The sequence below is a fragment of the Sparus aurata genome, chromosome 11, assembly GCF_900880675.1.
Source record: "Sparus aurata chromosome 11, fSpaAur1.1, whole genome shotgun sequence".
Classification (NCBI taxonomy): Eukaryota; Metazoa; Chordata; class Actinopteri; order Spariformes; family Sparidae; genus Sparus; species Sparus aurata.
Window position 1 is genome coordinate 31016050 of NC_044197.1, and position 19138 is coordinate 31035187.

The following is a 19138-nucleotide window of genomic DNA, read 5'->3' on the forward strand; positions in this document are numbered from 1 at the left end:
GACTGTTGGCCTGCTTCTATCTATAATCAGGAACATGAAGCATTAATTTACTCAAACATGCAAAAATAGTCCATTTTAAATTGCATTACACACGGCCTATAATACATATGAACTTAAACTGACAATTTACATCAATTTCAAATTTGTAATTCTAATGCTTTCCTCCTGTTTTCATCCTTTTTTTCTTCTTTTTTCCCCTCCAGCTGATGGACAAAGAGTGCTACAGGGATATTGAGAAAATCAAGACCATTGGCAGTACATACATGGCTGCAGTAGGGCTGGTTCCTACAACTGCCTCCAAGGTACACACGTGCAGTATCTACATTGATTTCCCTCGCAGTTAAGCATTCTTTAGAGCATTTTCAGGTGGTACATACATAGAACAAATAAAATTATGTCAGGGAAAGAAAACTGGAGGTTAATATCACTTCCAAACTTGTTCGTTTGTGCATACATTGCATACACATAATATTTGTGTGTTTTTGTGGGTCACAGGTGAAGAAGTCCATCACCTCACATTTATGCACAGTGTCAGATTTTGCCATTGAGATGTTTGATGTCCTGGATGCCATCAACTACCAGTCCTACAACGACTTTGTCCTGAGAGTGGGTGAGTGAAAAGACACACAACACATGCACACACATATACAAACATTGGTGTCAGAACTTCTGACCTATTGCACTGGACACCATCTACGCTCAGTGCCGGTAAGTTTGGAAGGAAATGCATCACAGAAAGAGCATTCCCTCCAGGAAGCTCGTCACAGAGAGACCTGAAGTTCTGGGTTCCATTGTGTTGGGTATCCTGTGGGGAACCTGCTGCAGGAGCCCTTGTTTAATCCCAGTGTAGCCTGGTGTATACAGTGCCATCCTGTCTACAGACTGTGGGGCTCCATGTTTGTGTGCTCGGCTGAACCCTCTTTGCAGAAACGTAACTTTTGGTAATCTGTGTAATGCTGGATATCCAGAAAGTGCACAAAAAACAGTCTGACCTGGTTTTATTTGGTCTACGCGCTGTCCAACCTTGAGAACCTGCAGGACTGTGGAGATGAGGCAGAAACATGTCATCACAGTCATGCAGTTAGAATCATTGTTTTATTTTCAAGTGATCCAACCATGACCACAATATCACCAGACTCCCTCGACAAATTAAGCAATTGCATGAGAAACTTTTTAAAGTTTCTAAAGCGTCAGTTTGTACCAGCCTGTCTGCTTCTGTGTTTAAAGTGCATCTTACCTGCCAACATTTGAACACACTGTTTCAACTGATTTCACCATTTACACAAATTGTTTAGTTTAAACATTGTCATCAAACATTTTACAATTTACAAATATGGCAAACAGTAACCAGGCTACTTCTTTGTCGCCTGTGGAGAAAATCCCCTGACTCCATTAAAAGACGACCCAGTGGCCCTAACAACTCTGAACCTCAGCGCTCACACCAGACACTTGAAACGTATGTTACATCCAGGTCTGGTCAACCTCATATCTCCCCTACATGAAGTACAGAAGCAGATTTTGGTTGAGTAGGTTTATAGATCTCTTGTTGCTGTCCCTGAAATTTGCATTTGCTATACTCTTATTGCAAGACATTGATGGATATATTTTCTGTTTTAATGTGTTCATTTTGCATATTAAAATAGGAGCCCACAAGACCTGAAATTTGAGTCAGACTGAAATCACACAAATCATTCTGATTCTGTAAAGACTATGAAAGCAAAAACACATTCAAAGTGTCAGGATTTTACCTGGTAAGACCCTGACACAATGAATAAATGAGAGAGTAAGGAAGGCTTAGCAACACACCTCGACTATTTCATCATTAGACCTATGAGTTGAAAAGACAGATATTTAAAAACACTACGGACAGCATTGACAGGAAAGTGTTTATATTGCTGACTTGAGACCTGACTTGAGACCTGACTTGACACCGGCTCTGACAAGTCTTGACAAGACTTGACTTGGACTCGAACCAGAAGACAAAACCTGTTGTGGAGATCATCGATGAATTCATGCACTAGGGAATACAAAAGGCTTTGGTGTCGTTAGTATGTTAAATAAAGCCAAGTAAAAATAATCTTAAACCTTAATTAAATCATCTGATTCTGATCCGCTTTGTTTCAACTCTGGTTGTTTTAATTTCAGGTATCAATGTTGGACCGGTGGTTGCAGGAGTGATTGGAGCTAGAAGACCTCAGTACGACATTTGGGGAAACACGGTGAACGTGGCGAGCAGGATGGACAGCACCGGAGTACAAGGAAAGATACAGGTATATTACCGCACTTCTCTTTTCTGGCTTTACGTAATTACATAAAGTCTTATTGAATGAATTCAAAACGAACTCATTGTGGTTGAAGGGAGACTTCAGACTTCAGAACAGTCTCTCGGCATGCAACAGCTGTGCACAGTGAATGTCAGGGCTGTTAGTTAGATAGATAGAATTACTTTAATGATCCCAGACTGGGAAATTATTTTGAAAGAGATAATTTTTTGTGTTTAATTGAACAACTCAATCTATCAAGCTGATCCATGATAGATGTGGAAGTCAAAACAAAACCCAGAAAACACATTAAACACAAATAAGAGTGATAGGACTGATATATATGTATCATGTATGTACTGCCAATGGTCTTGATTTTCTAAATAATAATAATAAAAATAATAAATTATTTAGTTGCCAGGTTGGTTTCCATCGTGACTTTACAGAGATCTAAAACTTGTCTCACACCATATCAAGCAACCCACACTGCGGTCTGACACACAGTGCAGGAGCCCTTTGTGGATGAACAAACTGTTTTTGGTCAAGAAATAGTCCCAACACCACAGATTCTTTTGTAAGTGTCACGCTGAGAGCAGAAGGTGGACCCAAATGCAACAGACAGCAGGTGGGCAGATCAGTGGGTTAACAGAGCAGATAACTCTACAAAGACTTATGACTGGATTTAAATACAAACTGCACTAACGAGGGGATGAGGCTCAGGTGAAAAAACAGAAGTGAGGAAAATTATGAGAAGAAAGAAACAGGGCAGAAACAGGGCAGGGCTGATGAGGCTGATCCATGATAGATGTGGAAGTCAAAACAAAACCCAGAAAACACATTAAACACAAATAAGAGTGATAGGACTGATATATATATCAATATATATCTCCACTTCCTCCACTGTATGAAGCTAAAAACCCGGATAAGGGCGCTGGTAATGTCATTTGGAGCCAGAGTCTGTGCTATAAAGACCAGTCAGTAGAGCAGCATAACTGAGGACTTCCGTCCAATAAATCAGAAGCAGGGCTCAGCCGACAATCATGATGCCACACCCCTTGTTTGTTTTAACAAAATTATCAGAGAAAGGAACACTTGCCTATACATTCATAAGAGGAGGGCTAAAAATGACTGAAATCATCTTTGGAAAAATCTATTTGACTCAACTGTGACCCATCTGCTAACATGGACATTGAGGAGGTGGAGTTTATACATCAACCAGCCACCAGGGTGCGGTCAACATGTTAGTAGGCAGACAGTCAGGCCAACATCTTTGCTGTTGTTTACAGTCTTTATGCTAAACTAAGCTAAGCCAAGCTGAGCTAATGTCTCATGGCTGCAGCTTCATATTTAAGTTGAAAGCGAAACATACAAACACACCACTTGTTTACTTGGTGCAGGGAATCAAATCCCCAGGAAACAAAGTTTTTTTTTTACCTCTTACCTTTTAACCTTAAAAAAGGTCGACATTTCGGTCACCATGACCTCTATTTTTTTTTTTTTTTTTTCAAAAAGTTTCAGACTGCATGATTCCAGATCTGCTATAGATTGTCAACATGTCTCTTCTCTCAGGAGTCTTCCCCCAAGCCATTAAGACTGCAGTCATTAAACCACAAAATCAGTAATGAATAATTATAGCCCATATCAAACCTCCCAATTTTAAGTAAAATCATTGAAAAAGCTGCTTTTAAACAGCTAAACAATTTCTTAATGATAAATGACTGTTTTGATGTTTTCCAATCAGGATTTCGAACACATCACAGCACTGAGACTCTGAGCTCTCATCAAGGTCCTCAATGACATCTCTCCATAAAAGCAAGGAATCTCTGTCTGTCTGTCTGTCTGTCTGTGTGTGTGTGTGTGTGTGTGTGTGTGTGTGTATGTGTGTGTGTGTGTATGTGTTCCTCAAATATCTCTGCGGATCAGGATCAGACTGACCTGAGAGTTTCAACATGGCTGCTGCGTGGTTCAAGGGTGTGCGACGTCGGATTTGTTTGGACTGCAATGATACCATTAATGAATTATTTCATAAATGCTTTACAAATTCCGCGAGCATAGTCCACCGGAGCCACCACAGTCACGTGCGCACCAGAGCCAATCACTGCACACCGTAGCCACGTGCGCACCAGAGCAGTGCATCACTGCAGAGCTTAAGCCCACGACACACCTTAAGAAACAAGCGGATTTATACCTGTAGCGGCACGAGCTGGACCGGGATTTTGCCGGCGGTTCGGTCCCATTCTGTTCTGTGCATCTAAACTGACTGTTGTGGATTAATGAGACTAAACAAGTCCGGACCGAGTCTGTTCGGGTCTGAGGAGATCCGGAGACGCGCGGACAACAAAGTGGAATCGGAATCTGTGGATGTTCGTGTGTAGCTAGCTGCTAGCCCACCCACACGGCCCACCTACCGAGTCGACGGAACCGACGCACCGGCACGTCCAAAACCGGACTTAGGGTAAATAATGTCCGCCACGCTTTTTCGCGAACATTGCCGTCACGTTTGCTTTGTGTCTGGTGCAGGAAGAAACGGTAAAAACAGGCTTTTGTCACGAAAGTGTCCAAGCAGCAAGTTTGGTTTTTGAGGAACGGGGGAAGTTGTGGGAGGGACGGAGGCGGATGAATGACAGGCAACGACGGTCGGTGTAGAGACAGCGATATTGAGAGTTGAGAGATTTGTGACATTTAGCGTGTTTGGAGTGTAAAGTTAGTGTGTTATATAGTGTTTGGTGTAGTGTGTTTAGTGTGTAGTGGAGTCGGTTTTTGTTTAATGAGTCAAAACAATGAGGAGATGCTGAATGTTGAGCAGGCAGTGCAGCTCTTCATTCAGCTGGAAGGAGCTCAGGCAGACCTGAGCATTGCCTGCATTTAAATGTAAATAGTTACATATAACTTTGTAAATTTTTAAAATGTATGCACATATTTAGCAAACAACAATTTATATTTGCATTATAAGTAATAAAAATGGTTTGTTAAACATAGTTGTGGTTTTCACAGTAAAAAAATCTAACTTTTTCTACTCAGATTTTATGTTTTTTTGTGATTTTAGGTCCATTGTGTTAATACAGTTTGTCAAAAGAAAAAAATTACTGTACAGTCACATGTGAGGTTGTGCTGAAAATAATGACACAAAGTAAATAGTTTTTAAGGTGAAATATAATGGCAAAATCAAAAATAGTCAAAAACAGCCAATTATACCCTGGAGTATCAGATTTCACAACAAACCTAAATATCCCTGACGTCCCACCTTCACACACAGCCTCATTTGGCCATCCATGAAAAAGCTACTTAACCTCCCACTTTTTTATAGGAATACATATACATACATTTCCCACGGGCACTGCACTAGTTCATTTAAACACAGACAGTGGAAAAAATTCAGTCTTAATATTACTGGATCTCAGTGCTTTGTTTGACACAGTTGACCATAACATACCACTGGGCTGACTGGCAAACGGGTTGGGTCTCTGTGGTAAAGCACTAAATTGGTTTAAATCCTGTCTAAATGATAGAGACTACTTTGTTTCTATTGGTAATTACGCATCTGAGCGGATGAAAATGACAAGTGGAGTACCCCAGGGCTCCATTCTGGGGCCTCTGTTATTCAACATTTACATGCTTCCTCACCAGAGGACTATAATCCCATACAATCCCATACTGCTCGAGTCCTTACAAGAACCAAACAAATAGATCACATCACTCCTGTTCTTAGATCTTTACAATGGCTTCTTGTCTGTCAAAGAATCGATTTAAAAATCCTGCTATTGGTTTATAAAGCGCTGAATGGATTCGGGCCAGAATACATTTGTGATATGCTGCCACATTATGAACCATCCAGACCTCTGAGATCTTCAGGTACAGGTCTGCTTTCAGTCCCTAGAATCAGAACTAAACATGTAGAAGCAGCATCCAGTTATTATGTGCCACATATCTGGAACAAACTCCCTGAAAACTGCAGGTCTGCTACAACTCTCCCCTCTTCTAAATCAAGACTGAAGACCTTTCTGTTTGCAACTGCTTTTCACTAAAGCAATTTTAAAGCTTTAACTGCACTGTGATTTTTATTTTCTAGTCTTGTATCTCTTAAACCTTTTTTCTGTTTTAGCCTACTTCCCTTTCTCTTAACTTGTTTTAATGTTCTGTTTCTTGACATATTCTTAATGTTTTTAAATGTTTCTTATATGCAATGTTTTATGTCATTTAATGTTATTTTAATTGATCTTGTAAAGCACTTTGAGTTGCCTTGTGTCTGAATTTTGTTATACAAATAAACTTGCCTTTCCCTCTCAAGACAAAATTAAATGACGATCCACAGATACTCCACTCTGCTGGAGGTGTGTTCTCAATTACATACAGACACAACACTGGTATCAATATTATTATCTAAATCTCAGAAGGTGAATAACTTCACCTTCCCAAAAATGTTGAAATGTTTTTTTTAAACTTTCTATAAACCTGCAGTGTGGAACTTTTGTCTCCTCCCTCTGGCAGAAAGAGTAATTACATACTGACACTGACACTGTCAGCATGCTCATGGCGCCATAGGTTCCTCAGTACTTTCACTTATTTATATACTACAGTTAAACCCCCTTGAGCTCTGGCCAGCCAGTCATTGCTGCTTGACGTGAAATGATTGCCAAAAGTCACCACAAACTCCAGATGTCAAAAAATTGTAAGCTGCGAATTACAGAGTGATTCATCTTGGGATGGTAGAGGAAGTTCTTTATTTGAGAATATGAGGAACTGACATCTATCTTTCTTCTCCAGGTGACCGAGGACGTTCATCGCCTCATTGCAGACTACTATAACTTTGTTTGCCGTGGCCAGGTCAGTGTGAAGGGCAAAGGTCAGATGCTCACATACTTCCTGGAGGGGCGCAGACAGGGCAGCATGGCGTCCCAGGGCCAGCAGCAGCCCGGCAACGCCGAGCGGTGTTCAAGTGCGTTCACCCACGGCAGTGTGTGCACTAGGCTCAGCCCCGCCCCCACGGTGACCACCTATGCCACCATCAGAACCCCAAGTGTGAGCATGACAAAACCGACCACCTCCACCAGCACCACCAGGTACCTACCGTCTGTCCCCATGGTAATGGTGTGACAGAGGCTGTCTCGATGGTGGCTGTGAAAAGCTATAAAATGAGAGTGTATGTGGGGAGAGAACAACAACATGGCAGCAGCAGAGAGAGTTTGTGAAACAGTAGAGTCATTCTCCACTCTTCTACTGTCTGCGGGAGACTGATCATCTTAGGAGAGGCCTGCATGGACTCGAGCCTGGAGTCAGAGGCGGCCTTGGACCTGTGGACTCTCCCTCCACACTCGAGGTCTGTTTGTTGTCTCACACGGCGGGGTGTCGTGAACAGGATACAGGATGCTTTAGCCAAGTTGCTCCATGTCAACACCCAAAACTGTGTCCACAACGACAATAAACTAAATGAAAAAATAAAAACGCATCGCAGTGCACGATTGATAGTGTAGCACGCAAGCCTCTCTCAACAACCGCATCCTGAAATTCCTTTCACAACTTAGTTGACCCCTTTTCTCTCAGTGTGAAACCGAGTCAGTGCTGCTGCCTTTGGGACCACTCCTCACAATGAGTTTCTTGCCATTTCTTTTGTTGCCTTTTTTTAGATCCTTTATGGGATGGATGAATTAATCGCAGGAGAGATTTTTAAAGCCAAATGTACAATTGTAAAAGGTAGTTACTGGTATCAGCTTGCCAAAACGCGACAGGGCATTGCCTTCAATCATTTCCATGTCGGTGACCGTTTCTGCCCCTTCACTTATACCTTTTGAACGGCACATGAGCTAGACTCTTGATTCCCTGAGCTGAGCTGCTCTTTAAGTGCATGATGCCACTGCTGCATTCCAGTCATGTTTGCTGTCTGTTTCCCTGTGATGCTTGACTTCCAGATTCTTCCTCGTCAAAGTGTAGCAATAAAGCGGTTTGTCTCCTATCTCAGCCTATCCACCCTTTGCATGCTGTAGCCAGCTGGATCCTATTTTGACCTGATAGTGTATGTAGCCAATAGAGTGTGCGTATCTAGCCACACCAGTCTGTATCTCTGTGGAGTTGAAGCATGACTTAGAAAACTTATTTTCTGTATTGTGCGAGTATGACTTCCTTCCTCATGGAATTATATTTAAAAAAGATTTTTCTGCGTGCTTGTTTATTATTGAGAAATATTTTCTATGATTAAAAATATTCTGTTTTACTATTTTTATGAACTTAAAGCTGCTTTGGTAAGGGATAAGAAAAACTGCTATTCACGAGGAGACACCCAAACCTCTGAGTCTGGCTTCCTCGTACAAATCCAGATGATTTATTTTATGGTATAGCATGCTACTCACAGTATGGCTAACCACAGCCATTAACTCTCCTCTAATCTGTTCTAGCATGCACTGCCTGCAAGCCTGTGGCTCTTACATGCATGCTTTGATGAAACATTAATACAGGCCGAGCAGCAGACACACAGTGACTCTGTTTTAATGTAGTCCTCATGCATGCGCTCAACGGTAGCGGTCCTCTTGAATGTAAGGTGCTTTTTTGACCTGTGTCTTCTTCTTCATGAGTTTTGGTGTGCAAAACCTTTTTCAAGGACATTTTTTCAGGACCGTTCAACATCAGGCCGGGGGTTCCTCCTCCTCCCCGCTCCTGCTGTAGTCAACAGGTAGCCGGTTTTCAAATGTGCCAACCTATTTTCATAAACATATCAGACTTTTCTTGTTGAGCTGTAGCACAACTTGAATGTGTGGCTACGGTTATTTGTGGATTTTCATTTTTGTTGGATGCCTGTATTTTTACTGTTTGAGCTTATTCCTTAACAGTTTTGTAACTCAAAATGATGGCAAGGGTTGATTTTGGAGAGATTTATTTGGACACCATGACCTGGCTGAAATGACATTGTTGTACTTCTTATCATATTTAAAATAGATTTTAAGGTCTATATAGTAGCTCAAATGCTTACTTTGAGTTTCTAAGAGATTAGAAATGAGGATTTTTATACACGTGCTTTAAACAGTTGACAGAAAGTTGATGGAAAGGGGTTATGTACAATGTTTTTCCTGTAAATTAGATATTTTCATACTGTATGATACGGGTTTCAATTGTTATATGTAGGTAGTTATTACTAGCTATTATTGTACATTGTAGAGTCTTTTTCAGAGATAAATTATGAATGATCCAATATTTGTCAGTTCTTTTGTTGAAGATGTATTTATTGAGATGTTTTATGTGAATGTACATTTTGTTAAAGACAATATTTTATACTAAGTGTTTGCACTGCAATGATATTGACGTATTAAGGTTCTAAAAATAAAGCCAGCAGGGGACGAGTCTCCTGGAGTAAGAGAGCTGCTCCTGTACTTATTTTTCACCAACACACACACACACACACACACACATACACACACACCACAGTGCATATGGAGAGGCCATCAAACCCAGTTATGAAGTTACATAACACAAGAAAAACAGAGTAGCTGATGTAAGAAGTGACGTCGGGGTCAATGTCAGCTGGACTCTGGCGGTGTTGTTCAAAAGGAGCCTCATGTTGATGTTATGATCACATCTGCTACCAAAAAAACATGATGGCAGTGACTGTATTCTTGTTGAGAGCAGATGCTGTGCGATGTGTGTAGATAACAGAGCTCATGAGCGTGGCAATCACCTAATTCTGTTATTTAGGGATCATTAAGTTTGTTAGCGTAGCAATGAAAAGACAAACTTGTACAGTTAAAGGTCAGGTGGGTGTCAGGTAGCAAAAACACAATGTACTTCAGTTTAGAACATGTGATGGGCTGTAACAAAGGCTGTGTTTTTGTTTTCAATCAGTTCTCAATTTTGAATTATTCATTGAAAGGGGTACTTAATCATTTTAAGAGGAATTCAAACTCAGAATTTGAATATTTACAGTATTAATGAGGTAATAATACAAACTTAGAAATATTAATTATTTCCATAAGTGAATAACAAGCTCTTCTCAGAAGAATAAAATGTCCCAGAGCACTGTTTAAAGTTAGAAAGGTGGCAGTGAAACAAAGGTCAGTTTGTTTATTGTGTTTATTCAGTCATAACAATGAAGCACGTTTGTTTCGGCATAAAAGTTTGTTCGTTTGTTCGTTTTCTTTTCCGCTTTTTCCCTGAGGGTTGCGGGATGTTGCCGCTTTTTATCCCCCTGAGGGGTTGCGGGGCTTGCTGGGGCCAAATCCAGTTCTACTCATAGGCGAAGGCCAGGGTACACCCTGAATGAGTTGCCAGCTCATTGCAGGACCCTTACTGATGGCAGTGGCTGCCCCACAGGGTGCCAACTGCACATCAGGAGCAATTCTGGGGTTCAGTATCTTGCTCAAGGATACTTCGGCATGTAGCTCAGTCCCACCCCAGGGGAGCTGGGGATTCGAACCAGCAACCTTCCGATCACTGGTCCACCAGCTCTACCCACTGAGCTACGGCAAAATATAACAAAAAATGATATACCGTATCTATGGGGAATGGCAACTGTCACTAATAAATGGATCACAGTTGTGTAAATACCTCTTCCGAGATAATGAAACTGAAATATACCTCTTTCCCCGATGAAATGAACTGGGACAAACCTAAGGTGTATAGAGGGGCTCAGGTATGAATGGGGATAAGTTAAGTCAACACAAAACCTGCAGGCACCAGGCTATTGAAAGGCAAGCAAAACTCTTGCACAGATAAGTTTGGCCCTGATGCAGGTTTTAATTGTCACTCAACTGAAGGACGCTCAAAACAATGACACCCAAGATGTCTCGAAAGTCCATTCAGCTGAAAAAAAAAAAGGTCGCCAGTAACAAATAGTGGGACTGCAAAATTAGCTTTTGGTAGAAATTAAAGCGAAGCCACTGCCCAAGAGAAAAAAATAAACCTGACCTGAGGTTCAAGGTGACATTGACAAATGTTTCTAGTCAACCTTCCAAAATACTGAGATATGATGATATAAAATTGAGGAAAGCAGGAAATGTGCACATGCAAGAAACTGGAGCAAGAAACAATTTTTGTATCTGCTGGTTTGATGAAAGACATGACACACATTTCTCACACATTCTGCCTGTAAAATAATGTTCAGTGTCATTCTAAATTTTAGATTTCTCTACTAGACCTGAAATCCCAGTCTTAAAATGACCAATTGGCGAGTTCTTAAAGAAGAGCTGAGAAAGAGAAGAAGAGTACAGTTTTGAGTACAGTTCAAGACTCTTTCTTATTCACATCTGTAGATTTTACACTATGACATCCGAATCCAATGTCCTGCACCTCCTAAAACCCAGTTAAAAGACATGTCTTAGGACAGTATTCTCAACTAAGTAAAGTCGGTTTAATTTAATACAAAAAACTTGTTTATTTTTGCCACTTTGTTTAAAATCCTAATTTTTTTCCCCCTTCTTTTTTTCATGTTAGGGAGTTCCACTATAATTACTTTTTTGGGTCCCTTTACATTCTGGGTTGAGACCAAAAAAATGCAATCATTTGGAAAAAAAAGTCACCCAGAAAGTCTTCAAATACTTAAAAAAGTAGAACAGCCTTTAAATCTCAAGGAACACATCAAGTCAAAAGGGCTAACAGCCAGAATCTGCCGTGACAAAGACCGCTACAGTTTGAATTTAAAAGTGACATCTCTTTCTTATGTGCTCACTGACTGCAGTGCTTCCCAACGTCATTTCGATCAGTCCTCCTGATGTTGTCTGGTAGATACAGTTTATTGCAATCATACTAGTCTAGAAGACTACCAATGGAGACTGACTTTCTAAACGTACCTAAACTTCAACTAACGAGGGCGCACCTGATTCAACCTTACTTTTTCAGACTTTATTTGCTGCATTATTCTTCACAGAGAAGGAAAACCTCTATAAAAACAAACTAGCCTTGTCTCAAGATTACCTAACTGTGATGGCAATTGGGAGAGGGGTGATGGGGGGAAAAAGGGGTTGGAAGGAGAGAAGAGGAGCATGAAATGGTAGATCCCCAAATTTTCTATTTGCTTGAAGTAGCAAATCAGTCCTGATTCAGGTTAAATCCCAGCACCCTCCGAGACCCCATAAGACCATAAGATATCCTGAACCAGAGAAAAACAACTCTGAAACAGTACACCAAGACTAACACTTAATGTTTTTTTTTTTTTACTAATAGCCTTGCTCTTTATACACGCAACTAAAAAAGAACATAGATACAAAACAGTACAAAACACAAACAATGATGACTGCTGGTAGAAGGGGGAAACAAACTGCTCTCGCTGGACTAAAATGACCAAATTGTAATTTTCTGGTGAGGGCTGTCTCTCTAAAAGAGTCAGGTGTGTGAGAAAGGTGTCAGGACCTCAGTGAGTTACACATGTGTCTGTGTCTCTCTCACCTCCTCACCCCCCAACAGAGGAATCTAACAAACAAACAGAGGGGGTTTAAAAGGAAAAAGAAAACAAAACAAACGCGGGGCCTTATCATTGTGTGTGTTTTTGTGCGGAGCTGAGTGCGGAGGGATGTTTCAAGTCCTGTTGCAGGAAGAACCGACTTCCAAACATTCATCAGTGATGTGAGAGTGTGCGTGTGTGTGTTTGTGCTGCTGGTATGTGTGTGTATATATAGTAAAACAGCTGGAAGTGCTGTGGCATGCAGAGCATCCTGAGTGACAGGTTGTCATGGCAACACAACAAGATCGTGCCCTGACATGAAACCATCAAGGTTGTTTTTTTCAACGAGTAAATGATAAACCAGTCGACCTCCCTCCTTCCTCGTCTATTAGCTTTGTGACTCATCCTGATTGTGTGCAATCACTGTGGAGGATGTCAATACTCCACTTTCCTTTGATAACCGAGAAATTTACAACAGCGTGCGCGTGTGTGTGTGTGTGCGTTTCTTTGCCACCTGCTGGACTCTCCAATATGATCAAACACAGGAGTGCCAACACAAACACTCACATAATCTGAGATAAGCCAGCGGAAACGGGCCTTGTCAGGCCTCGTTTACAGCTGTGCAGCAGCGGAACAGACGTCTATCAGCAGCCTGAGTCAAACGCTGCCGAGGGGAGATTGGAGCAGTGACGCAGCCACTCTGCAGGGTTGACGATAGTTTTACTGTTCCCGCTCCCTCCCTCGCTCTGCTTACCCATTGACCCCGTGTGTCATAACATCCCTTACTGTAAACCCTACCGGAATTTGGACACTGGAGCGTGGGAGGAAGAACACAGCCTGCTTAAGTGCATGTGTGCAACGTTCTAGATGTGCGTAAGTCTTCATATTTATTTGCACACGCTTGTATATCTCTGTCTGTATCCAATATTTAAGTGAGTGCATTTTTGTGTGTGGGTGAAGCCAAACAAGTGGTGAACTTGCAGCTCAGCACCAAACATGCATTACGTCTGCAGCATATACCTCAGAACCAACTTTTGTTTTACATCAACAAAACATAAACTCTGTGTAAACCCTTGTTATCCCTTGAGACCAGTGGCTATTAAACGGTAGTCATCATCTTGTTGCTAATGCTCGCACTCCGTAGGTGCAAATGAGCAGCTGGGCATCGGACACTGTAATGAACAAGTGCTAGAAAATAAGTCCCAATCATGTTCAGAATAAAGTGAGTCTGAAATGGTTTAAGCGTAATCAATTGCGTTAGCTGATTTAGTAAATTGACACGCTAGCAAACTAACACATTCAGTCAGACAGTTTCTTGCTAACAAAAACATTGGCTAACAAACAAGCTAATGTTAGCTGGCTTGCTGGAACTTAGCAACACATGATCCGCACGCAACACAACACAAAGGCCAAAGTCAAAGATGACATTACTGCAAAGCAAATATAATTAAATATATATTTCAATTGTGGTTTTAGCTGGCTGATGTCAACAAACATTACTTGCATGCTAACACTGATGAATTGCTAGTTTGCAGGCATATCAAAATACAGTTTTAACTTGATAATGTCACCAAAGTCCTTAGTCAGCTATTAGTGGACTTCATTTCTATGCTAACATTATCCAGTGTTCCACATTGAAAGCACTGAATTAAGCCTTTCAGAGAGAATGCAATTATTGCTGCACTTGCCATGAGGTTCAGTGCAATATTTGTATTGTTTAAGTCTTATTAGATGTCATTTTAAATCTTTCAAGTTTACATCAGCTCAAGATAAGCTCAGATATCTCAGCCATATTGGCAACATGAGCTGTGTCAGTGAGTTCATTTAGCCACAAGGTGCCCCTGGCATGTCGGTGTAAATATTTAGTAACAACTAATTTCTATGTAAGGACCAGTTTATGTGGTGTTACCTGTGTTGAATTAGTAGCCTTAAATGTTAAAACTCGTGACTGTTTAATAAACTAATGGTTAAACTCTGTATAACATTCCTTTGTATCTCTTGTTTTGATGATTTGAAATGGTTGTTTTTTTTGTGAAATCTTACAAGCTGTTCTAGATCTGTGTACTAGATCCAGATCAAGTTCAGAGTACAGACTATTTGCTCCACTTTCAGTCGCCCAGGACCATCTCGCTGTCAGCCACAGAGCACAGTGTACAGTTGAAGAACATAATTCATCTGGAAGGATTACACTTTATTAAGTCCATATGGACGCGTTGAGCTCTCAGATGCTTACAGTCTTGAAAGTGTTCTTCCAAGACATTTGGTATCAACACAGAGCTTCTGCAAGGTTGTGAAACACAAAACAATTCTTAGAGGTCTTCAACAAGAGCCAAAAACACAAACTCTGATTAGTCGAGAAAAAAACACCCTCCCACAAGATTGTTTCTCAACACGGATTTCCCCACTGCAGGACTGTTATTCTGCGTCTGTATGTTATGTTTTCCCTGCAAGCACATCAGCACAGCTATACACAGGGTCAATGAACTGAATGTTGTGTAAGAACAGCAGTGACCCTTACTAACCTCCTCCTGCTGCTCCTCCTGGTCTCTTCTGAATGTCCACGCAGATGGAATGTGACGAGCTGAGAGAAAACACCTTAAAACCTGCACAGAATGTCATAATAACCGCCACAACAGAGCAGATCAGGTTGACTTGTGGTGAACTGATACATTCTATGAAAAACAGACCTCGACGACAATACTTTGACCTTCAGACTGACGTCTCTGCATACACACAGGACGTCCCACCAACAAAATCACAAAAGGGCATTTTTTTCATCTTAAAACTGTTGACATCATGTTTAGCTGTCCAACACTTTTAGATATTTGTCTATAAGGTTTCTGGCTCCATCTTAATACTATACAAAAACTGAAAATTACATCTGAAAAACATACACATCCACATGTCTTTCCTGAAACAGCATCTTGGTCTCTCTTTTTTTGTAATTAAAAAGACAGGTTTCCATTTAGTCTTGAAATGTTTTCAATGCTCTGAGAAGCACAAACAAAATATATTAACCTCCACCTTCTCTCTCAGTTGCTTTTTATAAACAGAGACAATGGTTTGGATATTCTCACTGCTATGGGGAAGACAAGAAGGTGTTTTCACCTGTTATAAATAACTTGGTAATTGACCTGATGAATGTCTTTTCATTTAAGGAAAATGTTGAAAACCTTGAGCATAGAGTGAGACTTAAGTGAAGATGTATTGTGTTTGATTTTGTTTTGTTTCATGGGATTTTCTCAACAACTTTTTATAATGGTCTTGCTTGCAAAAGACATTTCAAGCTTGGATTTGAGACTAAAACTAAAATAATTTAGAAGGCATCAAAGGTCTCAAATGTAAGCACATTACCTCTAATAAGTTGAAATGTTGTGTTTTTTTTCCAGTTAGACTTGTTTCCAGTTTTGTGTTGTGTTCTCCTTGTTCTTGTGTGGGTTTTCTCTGAGTGCTCATGCTTCTTCCACATACATCAAAAACATGTATTTGTGGGCAGCTCTCTGGTCAGTGCCCTTGATGAAGGCACTGACTTAGAGCTGGAGTTGGTCCCTGGGTGTATGATGGCTTCCCACCGCTCCTGGGGGATGGGTAAAATGCAGAGATCAAGTTTCAATATGTTGCACTCAGTATGTGAAGGATAAAGTTTCAACTTTTTCTTTTAGTAAGTCAGCTCTGAGCATTAAAATGATACAGTCTAGGTGTCATGAGAGTAAACAAATTCAGGAGACTGCGGGCAGATCAATTGACGAATTTCATCCCAACATCATGGGTACACAAGGAACAGGCAAACACAACGGAATATCAGGAACAGAAAATCACAACTTGATTAGGGAAATTCAACAGGACTCAGCAGGATCAGGGAAACTCAGCAGATTGGGTAAACTAAGCAGGATCAGGGAAACTCAGCAGGATCAGGAAAACTCAGTAGGATCAGGGAAACTCAACAGGATCAGGGAAACTCAGAAGGATCAGGGAAACTCAGAAGGATCAGGGAAAATCAACAGGACCTGGAAACCTCAACAGAATTTGGTAAACTCAGCAGAATCAGGGAAACTCAGCAGGATCAGGGAAACTCATAAGGATCAGGGAACTTCAACAGGAACACTAGGAACAGGGAAGGAACTGAAAGGCCAAAAAGGACATTGGAAACAGGGCTTGGTTAACGAAGGAGATGCAGTGCAGGAGTGGAGGAACAATAGTTACCAAAAAGTCACAAAACGCAAATAAAATGAAAATGAAATAGTATCGTAAAAAGTTTAACATTTCAGAAATGAACAACGTTACATTTATCCTGCCAAATGGGCTGCATTTAAATATTAAACTATTATGTCGAAGCTGCCAGACACTATTAGAGGTGATGGAAAATATGTCCTTTACGGTGGTTGTTAACATTCACGTGTAGCTCATTATGTTCTAGTTGATCAGTGGAAAAAGTACTTTTCAGGACAAAAATACATTTTTTTTCGACAGTAGGTCCATGCGGCACATTTATTGTCCTCTCTCTGGCACAATGAAGTTGAAAGTGAAATGAGGTTGAGCCAAATAGAGTGTTAAGAGACTGTAGCTCTTCCTCATTGTATATGATCTCTCAGTCTTTATGTACTGCACTGAGCTGTTTGATGTGGATGTTCTGCACACACTGTTTAATTGTAACTGAAGAAAGGACCATCACACAGGTTTGATGGGAGGAAACGGGAAGAGGGTGATTAAAGTTTGGATGGAAAACTAATTTTTCTTGCTTGGGGACATAATAATAGTAAATCCTACCAACACAGCTCCCCTGACCCATTCATGAGATTCTTTCCAGTTAACTTTGCCAAGTGCAACCCTCTGGCTCGGGACGTCCTCCTACTTCTCATTAGAGCCACGGGAGAGAGGGAAGCACTGCCACTAAACACACACACACACACACACACACACACACACACACACACACACACACACTCACGCACACGCACGCACACACTCAGAGAGAGAGAGGAGGAAACTAAACACAATGGATGATGGCGCATGGGAGCCTGGATTTCCTGGGTTTCCCACACACAAGTTTACAATCACAAGCTCACAAACATATACACTTATTTTCAAACACACTGTCACACACACACACACACACACACACACACACACACACACTTGAATCATCATACAACATGCCAAGATGCTGCGGTCTAATGAATAAATCCATGTGCTCATTCACTGCATTAAAGCAGTGAGAGTATCCCGAGACTCCTTCACCATGAATGACCCCGGCTCCGTTTCAGTGTTTTTCTCCCAGACCTCGATCCATGATCTGCGTTGCCTGTTTAATAAGACATGGATTATCCGATTAAGGAAATCTTGTGAGAGGGAGCAGAGAAGAAAAAGAACAACTTTGCTGGGGATTAGCGTCATTGTGCCCACTCACATCACATTCCTCGCTGCTGATTCTCAGCCCTGGGAGAGGACACTGGTTAACCAGACCACGCCACGACGTGTCCTGGGACCGGAAACAGCGCTGGTTCACTCCACAGCTCCCATTTGCACCAGGACATCATCTTTAAATGATCCATATTACTTATATGGAAGTGTCTCAATGTAAATTCTAAGACATTACACAGTGCAGGTTAAATTGTCCGAATCCTGTTTCTAATCCTAACACATAAACCGGTCCAGCGGAAAACTTTTTTTCAGTAATGAATCTTGTGATGCCTCAGGAGTTTTGAGAATACATGAAAGATTAATAAAGGCTTTAAAAATCAGTGTGGGAGTGTCCTTACAGAGTCGTTAAGGCCACATGCGAACTCTGAGTTTCAGAGACATTAGGGCCACTTGTGGGTCATTGACCCAACCAGCCTTCATGTGGGCTGCTAGGGCTAGGTGAGCCCAGGTGTGAATGGTTGTTAAGCTGTCTGGGGAGAGAACTCAGTACTGTATTGTAGGTAATGTTGTAGGCCACCTCCTCTGTTCAAAGATGGTCATTCCAGTTTGACATAGATGGATTCTTTTACTCCTCTTTAAAACCATCTGTGTTCTCTGGCCAAGATGTTAACATTGTTGTCCTCAAAGGAATGATTTTTCTCCCTCAGATGTAAGTGGACAGCAGAGTCTTGACCTGAGGCGTTGGTCCTCCTGTGTCGAGCCATTTGTTTATAGAGAGGTTGTACAAATGTACAAATCTGTGCATTCCTGGCTGCATTGGACAACATAAAATACATTGCTCTGTTTATGCCTGGTAGATTTGTCCTCAGGATGGACAAGTTACTGCCTCAGCATGTTGGATGTTTAAAGTGATGCCATTAAAGCGTTACTTAGCAACACGTTACTCTAATCTGATCACTTTTTTCAATAACGAGTAATCTAACGCGTTAATATTTCCAAACCAGTAATCAGGCTAAATACAATGCAAGGCCCAGCTGCTGGACGAGAGGTTTACTTTCGATAAAAACTAAAGTTAACAGACCGTACAACCTCCGTATCCCTACGCATTAGCGCAACTGCGTAGGGGTACGGAGGTTCTACGGTTGAGAAAATGTAG

The 19138-nt window shown here is 41.2% G+C and overlaps 1 protein-coding gene across 2 annotated transcripts in view; it reads left to right on the forward strand.

Annotated features, from left to right (window-relative positions):
- Positions 1-9605, forward strand: part of adcy1a (adenylate cyclase 1a) — a 53850-nt gene extending 44245 nt beyond the window's left edge. For both annotated transcript variants that reach the window (XM_030433518.1, XM_030433519.1), the window contains exons 17-20: positions 204-302; positions 496-610; positions 2146-2270; positions 7026-9605. In XM_030433518.1, coding sequence (XP_030289378.1) covers positions 204-302; positions 496-610; positions 2146-2270; positions 7026-7355 — 669 coding nt within the window. In that variant the 3' untranslated portion in view covers positions 7356-9605. The remainder of the gene's footprint in view (positions 1-203; positions 303-495; positions 611-2145; positions 2271-7025) is intronic.
- The last annotated feature ends 9533 nt before the right edge of the window (positions 9606-19138 follow it).